Source organism: Anneissia japonica, unplaced genomic scaffold, assembly GCF_011630105.1.
Source record: "Anneissia japonica isolate Jap-2015-1 unplaced genomic scaffold, ASM1163010v1 scaffold3217_len398964_cov164, whole genome shotgun sequence".
In the NCBI taxonomy this organism is placed as follows: Eukaryota; Metazoa; Echinodermata; class Crinoidea; order Comatulida; family Comatulidae; genus Anneissia; species Anneissia japonica.
The window spans coordinates 247,371-255,674 of NW_022750884.1; the positions used below are offsets into that span (position 1 = coordinate 247,371).

Below are 8,304 nucleotides of genomic sequence, written 5' to 3' on the forward strand. Positions count from 1 at the left end.
CCCTTGACCCCACTTGGGGCCCTTTGGCCGGCCCCTGGACCCCACGCCCAGAACCCCCCCTTGAAGCATGCTGGCTACGGGCCTGACTTTCTGTGCTTGGATCTTCTTCAAACTTTGTCCAAGCAAAGTGCATATGTGGCAAAGACAAGCCAAACCAGTCACTCGTCGCAAAAATCGATTTTGAGTTATTAATACAGTGTTAGAGTGTAAAATAATAGCTATAAAATGGTAAAAAATCATTCAAATCGGACATTTCGTTATGAAGTTACAAGCGTTTAACCACACAGCTGTTTAAAGAACAATATATGAGAAATTAACCGTCAAAGTTTATGATTTCAGGTATTTCTCAAGAAGAAACTATCTTTAAATCCTTAAAAAGTATTGTTTTAACATTGAAAATGGGGAAAATAACAGCATAGAATGATGTGTAGATATATAAAGGTTAGTTTAATGCAATAAAATAGATTTTTAAAAATTTGACATTCCAGCATGTTTTGGCCATTTTCTCTGAAACATGATTTGCGACGAGTGACTGGTTTGTATTGATATTAAAGTATGACATCATTCTACATATTTTTTTTAAATATTATAAACTAAAAAACACATGAATTGTCCATGAGGTTAGGAGTTCGAGATGTAGCATTAAAGTGGTTTCGTTCATACCTTGAAACTTGGAAAACTTGTGTAGAAATAAATGGCACACAATCAGAGATAGTAATACAGTAGGGTTACCACAGGGATCGGTATTTGGGCCAATAGGCACAGGGATCGGTATTTGGGCCTATAGGTTACACTATTTACACTTTGCCAGTTGCAGATATTGCCAGATTCTATGGTGTCTCGTATCATGCATTTGCTGATGATACACAGCTTGCTTTATCATTTCATCATAGGAAAGCAGATGATCTGAATGTGGTACTGCAAACACTGTCTTCGTGCATTGGAGACATAAAAGCTTGGATGTTAAAAAATAAACTTAAACTTAATGAAGATAACGGAATTTTTAGCCATTGATTCACCAAATAATCTACACAAGTTGGGCAGTATCGTTCTTAACATTGGGTCAACTGAAATATCACCGTCCACATCTATAAAAAATCTTGGTGTTTATCTTGATTGTAATATGTCAATGTCAAATCACATTGAAAATATTAGTAAATCTGTACGATTTCAATTGAAAAATGTATCACGGATTAGAAAGTACATTACTAAAGACGCATGTAACCATGCAGTGAGAAGTCATGTACTCTCTAGACTTGATTATTGTAATGGTCTCCTTACAGGGGTTACCCAGGCACACATTAGGAAACTACAAAGTCTTCAGAATTGGTCTGCACGTCTCATATATCGTGAAGACAGACTTAGTGATGCCAGACAACTGATTAATTCGCTTCACTGGCTACCCATCAAAGAACGCATTTTATTTAAAATTCTTTTATTTGTGTTTAAATTTTTCAATGATCAAGCACCAATATACTTCAGTAGTTGTTTAAAAGTTCATCATACATTACGACCAAATCTTCGCTCTGAATCAGACCCTATTCGCCTTTCATGCCCCTTAGTTCATAGCAGATCAGGTGATCGTTCCTTTAGTGTAACAGCAGCCATAGAATGGAATAAACTCCCTACAGCTATTAAAACAACAAATAATGTTGAATTTTTTAAAAAAACTACTGAAAACATCTTTTTTCAAAATTAACTTGAGCTTATTGCTTCAAATCATTATTCAACTCTGTAAACGCTATGATATAGTTTTCTATGAATAGCGTATCTAAATACTAATACTAATAAATACTAATGAATAATTTTTGCCCTCGACTTACAGCATTACACAAGGTAGACAAACTAAATATTCAACACCACTTCTCATTACAGCAATGAGGAAAAGCCCTATGTTCTGTTGTACAGACATAGTAAGTCTAGTGTTTTAATTATTTTTCCTATGAAGTAGCTTAGTTTAGCTTTTTTGTGCATGTGTAAAAATGTGTAAAAAAAAGTTTTATAATCATTGAAGCATGACAATGGGTAAAATATCTTATAAGTTTAAATAATTATAATATATATACTGTAAAATAAATGAAATCTGAAAAAAGGCTTGTTTCTTTTTATTCTATAGCGTTTTCTAATTTTATTTTATGTCAATTAATTGATGAAAAGCTGATAAAAACAAATCACTCATATCATTTTCGTATGTAGATACATTTTTAATTCTTTTTGTCTGACAATATACAGTGTTACAATTTGAAATTGAAGCAAAGACAAGCCAAACCAGTCACGCGTCGCAAAAATCGATTTTGAGTTATTAATACAGTGTTAGCGAGTAAAGTACAGTAATAGCTATAAAATGGTAAAAAAATCATTGAAATCGGACATTTCCTTATGAAGTTATAAGCGTTTAAACATACAAAAAAATATATGAGAAATCAGCCTTCAAAGTTTATGATTTCAGGTTTTTTTCATGCAGAAACTATCATCAAATCCTTAAAAAGTGTTGTTTTAACATTGAAAATGGGGAAAATAACAGCATAGAATGATGTATAGATATGTAAAGATTAGTTTAGTGCAATAAAATAAATTTTTAAAAATTTGACATTCCAGCATGTTTTGGCCATTTTCTCTGAAACACGATTTGCGACGAGTGACTGGTTTGGCTTGTTTTTGCCACAATTTATTTTAATTAAAAATAACATGTACTACAATTACATTATTCATTATGTGTAATTAAAAAAATAGGGGACGCTACACCAACAATTCCACTTTTACAAAATACAAAACACATAAAATAAAACCGACTCGAGGTAGATCTAACTGCACCCTTCCAGTTATTCTCAGCAATGATAAAGGTAAACCACTAGCATAAGACTGGAGGCACAGAATGATGTAAAAATGGTCAGGGTTGGATAAAAAAGAAGCAAATGGAGAAATCTGATACAACATAAAGGCAGCTTAGGCAGGGAATGTGATTCATTGGCAAAAAGTGGTTGGATAAATACTATTTATGAATTTAAATCTACACATTCAAACCATTCATTGCTTGTTATGAATGACATTTTGCTCTACAGGTATATCAATTGATGTTTTATTTGAAATCCTTAAATATGTTGCATTGCTTACTGATTTTACAAATCTATATCGCTTGCGATGAGCTAAAAATATTTAAATTACTTTGTATTATTATAATTAAGTTATTAGAATGACAAACTGTCCTTCCCCATTAACAGAGGTATACACACAAACTGGTGTTTCTTCAGTCTGGACTTGAAGGATGTATCACTGTTCGACGAACAAAATCATGGGCAGCAAGGAATTATATAACCTACTGCCCTTGCAAATTTAGTGTCAGGGGTGGCGACAATGGGGTACAGGCTCCGTCGGGAGAAAAAAAAATTATATGTATATTCTACATATTAGTACTCTAAAATTGATTAAATAAACCTTTGAAACCCCTAAATTGTAAACATTTTTGGGGGTTCGCCCCAAACCACTTTTTTAATATTTTGAGCGATGCCCGACCACGCTCACTTTGCTCTTGTTGAAGGCATCAGACCCCGCCATCGAGCAAATCCTGGCGTCATCCCTGTTTAGTGTGTTGCTCTGTCATAGAGGAGTCATTTTTTTGTACATGGAGGAACTTTGACCAATTCCAGAACAACTGGTTAATAAATCCATTACAAGTACAGTATCTTGAATACAACTGGAATTTGTTTACTTTCCATGGTAATTTGCCATGGCAACAGCAGATGTTATGTTTTCACTGGAATGGACATTAGTTTCTGTAAATGCTGGATCTCTTCAAGTAATTCTGCTTCCATTTCTATTTTCTTCAGCTGAAATATATTAAAAACATTTTTTTTTTTAATTTGATATTGGACAGCAGTAAACTTTTAAGCCATTAGAAAGTAATAGGGTATGAAAATAAATCAGGCAGTTTTTGTATGACACTCAACCAATACTTTAATTTTTTTTTGTTTATTTCACTTATATTATCAAATAAAATACATACAAACTTGTGAAAAGTACATACTGCGAAACGACAAAAGCATGACAATCGAAAGAATAATACAACTACCCGAAATGATGGCAAAAATATACACTAAATTACTATGAGGTAGCTCTCCATGGCAGTGTGTATAATAGAACATAAATGCAGCAACTTTGTACCGGGAACCCATATACAGTAACCCTGGGTGGTTGCGCCAATGATCAGGTGAAAAATAATGTGAAGCGTTGAGCTCTGTTCACATTTTTAATTTTCTTTGACAAAAAAATTGTATGCCCTTTTATAGTCATGAAGTGATGTCATCATGAGTATATTAAGACATGTCACATGTAAAAGTCAGTGGCATAACAGCTATGAGCTCTCACTGGCTTGAGCCAGGGGTCACGCGCCTCAAGGGCCCCCTAGCAAATTCCAATATTTTTTGTTTACAAAAAAATAACCAAGGCCCTTTTGTTCCAACCCAAAGTCTGCTGAGTGATTGGGGCATTGGGGCGTTATCACTATCGCCAATATATATATATCCATATAACTATATAAATCTCCAACCACTGCCATCTTAGTTAAAATTAAGTATGCCTTTTTTGAGTCAAATCACGATACACAATTTGAATGTGTAACAAAGGTATGAAAATACGACATAGAATGATAAAAATGCAGGCCCCTGTGGCCTCTAAAGGGCCCCTTCGTTACGCCACTGGTTGAAGTTTATAATCTGGATAGGGCTTAATATAAATGTCAACCGTGTAATAGTCACCAAGACACTTGCCTGGTTATCCTGTAGTTTCTCTCCAGCTTCCTTTTTTTTCTTCAGCTCCTCAATTTTCTTCAGTTTTTTCTGCAGGTTACGCAGTTTTCTTTCATCTTCGTCAAGAGTGGAAGTAACAGGAGCTGGTACCGGTTCAGTTGTCTTTGATACTTCCAATCGTCCTTCAGTGACTTTACTTAGTAACTTTTGAGCATTATGGTCATCCTTGTCAATGGCAGGTCTGTGGAGCATCAAATATCAGAAGACTATAATGTATTGTCATACAATACCTTCAACAAGATAAACAACAGCCAATTGGTAATACATACCTCGCCAAAAGTCGGCCTTTTTTGGTCAAAATAAATATTCAATCATTTTGTGGCAAATTATCGGTAGGTCTAGAGGAGGATTGGCCCACCCATAACAACTGTTGAATGGGACAAGGCCCACCGTGTACTGCCACAAGTGGGCACAGTACTAACAACTGTCTCTTATACACATCTAGATGTGTATAAGAGACAGATGTTAGGTGCATTACTGTAGAAAATACACTAAACCATTACTGATGTACAAACTCTGAAACTTACTTATATCCTGCATTTAAATCCTGAGCAATCCATAATTTCTGCCTCAGCTCATTGGCTAGGGAATGGTCCTGAAAAAAAAAAAAAACAAGAATAAAACACAAAATAAATATTACTGTCATGACCACAAAACAAGGTCCTACAAAACATGAAATTTGGTTTCCTAGATGCTTGGAACTTAAAAATACAGTACAAAATAAATAAAAAACATTATGTTGCACTTAAAAAAAAACCAGTAATGATTCATGGTTGTTGCACATGTGTTCCAGTAAAAAATGAAATAGGTGCATTATTAATACAAAAGAACTCTGAACCATAGATGCAGTTAAGACAAAAAGCCAACAGTTGTACAAAAGGCATTTCATTAAATTCCATTGTTTTCAGCAGGCATTAAAAATAAAATTGTGCCAAATGGCAAACAATAAGGGTTTTGCCTTAAAAAGTTACAGTGAACCACAAAGAAGACTGGCAGGTTTTTTCTGCCAATTGAAAACATGGTATTTGTCCATATAAAATCAGCTAAGCATGAAACATGTGGCATTAGCTGCACAAACAGTCATAGCCTAGGCCTTGACTGGAACGATGTTCACTTTAATCACTGGTTTTCTTTTTTGCCAACACAGAATTGTTACTGGTTGGCTGGTTATTTTTTACCGGAAAAAAATGGTAGCTAAACCAGCTTTGGGAGAACCCTGGCTGGCAAAAAATATGAACAATAAAAAAAATACTCAATTTAAATCAATAACCGAAAGGTCCACTGATTAATCTCAGATAAGATAGTATAATACATACTCCAAATATCGAAATGCATGCCATCATGACGGGATATCTTTTTGCATTTACTGTTTACCACTTTTTACTAAACAGACAAGTTACAGTAAATAGATTTCCACTATCAGATCCATCGTTTTATTCCCTAAAGGTCTGGGAAGTACTGTAGGGGAGTTAAGAAGAACGTCCGTGCTAATTTAGGAATTAGAAACAAGACCTGTTTTCAGGATCAGTCCCCTTGTTGATGGGTGTGCCCTTTACCCAAAACTTAACTATCACTTTGAAGGATTTCTAAAACCTTCTTGAACTGGCATTAATCATACCACCTGAACCATTTATCCACCACTTAATTTCTACAGTCATCAGATATCAATTATTATCAATCAAAAGCTTTATTTATTCACAAAAAATATACATTTAAAATATACTTTAAAACTTGTTCACTTAAAAGAAAAGACGAAGTCTTGCATTTTAAAACTGATAAATATATTGAAGACATTTATTTAATATACCTTATTTGCTTTTGCTTTTGCTAGTTGATCTCTGATGTCCTGAATCAAGTCAGCAGAACCCTCTACATTCTGCCTCAGAAGGCTTGGGTCTTTATTTCCTCGTCTCTTCTGATTCTTTTTGGCTGCTTTGCTTAAACCAATACTTTCTGGATGTTAAGATAACATATATATTAAATCTGAAGGTACGATAACTTAATTAATTGTAGTCTGATCACTCGGCTCATGTGAGAGTCAGGCAAGATATGGCACAATGTACCCATTACATGCCGGTACTGGAGCAGCACTGTGTCTGCCGTCGCGGTGAAAGAACCCAGAAAATTTACTAAATATTAGAATTTGGACAAAAATGAAAACAGTATATAAGTCTCCAATCAGAATTGGGAATTTTAAAACTGTTTTTTTGGTGATCCTTTTTTTTTTCATCACTTTGTCGTCTTTTTGTTTTTTGACACCATAATTTTCAAATTATAGGTCTACAGAGATTTCTTGTGCAGACTCCCACTTCCTTCAATTCAACTAGCCTACTGGTTGCTCAGTTTCAATGAGATTAAGTGTAACATCCTTCATGTTGGTTCTAGAAACCAAAAGTTTTCTTACACAATGGGGTACGTTAAGCTGTCAGCTGTCACTGAACAGCGTGATCTTGGAATAATTATTACTCCAGATCTTAAGCCATCGACTCATATTATCAAGGTTGTTGCTATGGGAAATTCTTTGGTTTGTAGAATTAGAAAAACATTTACCTATATGGATAAGCAAATGTTTATCCCTCTTTATAAAACCCTTGTCAGACCCTTAATGAATGGCATATGCTGTACAGGTGTGGTCTCCACACTATCAGATGGACATTAATGCCTTGGAAAAGGTCCAAAATCGAGCTACGAAACTTGTTCCTAACCTTTGGATTAACTGCAAAGGATAGATCATGTGCTCTCTGGTTCACTCGAAAACAGGAGGAATAGAGCCTGAGGGGACATGGCATGGTATGAGTCTATCTATATGACCGACACATGGCTTGGAAACATTGAGAAGTGGCAGTCTCCACGAGTTAACTCATTATCACTAAGGTAAGAATAAAAAAAATGGCCTAAAAAAATTGAACAGAGGCAGTCCTAAACCTTGTTTTGTAAGGTATAGGTCTAAGGCCAGTGTTGTAGGCCCGAGTCCCTGAATTCCCCTGATTCCAGGCAGTCAGAAATTTAGAAATTAGGCCTAGGCCCCTACCTAGTGCTATGCCCAATGGGGTATCTTCAAATCTCAATATGGCTTGGCAAATATCTCAAAAATCAGTATAAATATTAACAATATTCATTTAATTAAAATGATGTAGTGTTGCTATGATATGTATAAACGTAATAACAAAAATAAATCTCTTACCAGCCATTAATACTTCAGTTTTTTGAAGATTATTTGAGTCACCAGCCCAAAAGCAACCAATCATTTGCTTCCCGATCCTCGTCGTATCAATCTCTAGGAACTCATTGTATTCGGGCTTTGGTATCAGTTTTGGTAACAGTCTTTTTCTGATTCGTTTTACGATTCGGTAATCGATAGAGGGCAGTACATAACCCACTGTTCCAGAGCCATATATATAAAGAGTTGCGACATTCCGCTCCTTGGTTTACGAAAGTCACGTGGTACACACCGTCCATTTTGTTTCATAATCTTCCCGATGAACACATGCAAAGTATA

At 35.0% G+C, this 8,304-nt stretch overlaps 1 protein-coding gene across 1 annotated transcript; it reads right to left on the reverse strand.

Moving 5' to 3' along the window:
* Positions 1–2,903: 2,903 nt before the first annotated feature.
* LOC117121575 lies at positions 2,904–8,185 on the reverse strand. The gene is made up of 5 exons (XM_033266817.1): positions 7,990–8,185; positions 6,613–6,758; positions 5,333–5,400; positions 4,767–4,986; positions 2,904–3,827 (listed from the first exon to the last, which is right to left on the reverse strand). The coding sequence occupies exons 1-5, from the start codon at positions 8,051–8,053 to the stop codon at positions 3,744–3,746; spliced, it is 582 nt and encodes a 193-aa protein (XP_033122708.1). The 5' UTR covers positions 8,054–8,185; the 3' UTR covers positions 2,904–3,743.
* Positions 8,186–8,304: the final 119 nt, after the last annotated feature.

Bases quoted from the DNA above. Each gene is read 5' to 3' on its own strand.
- LOC117121575 (XM_033266817.1), bottom strand. From the start codon at position 8,053: ATGATTGGTTGCTTTTGGGCTGGTGACTCAAATAATCTTCAAAAAACT. The intron at 6,759-7,989 runs GTAAGAGATTTA...CTTAACATCCAG, and splicing joins AACTGAAGTATTAATGGCTG to AAAGTATTGGTTTAAGCAAA. The intron at 3,828-4,766 runs GCAAGTGTCTTG...AATATATTTCAG, and splicing joins AGAAACTACAGGATAACCAG to CTGAAGAAAATAGAAATGGA.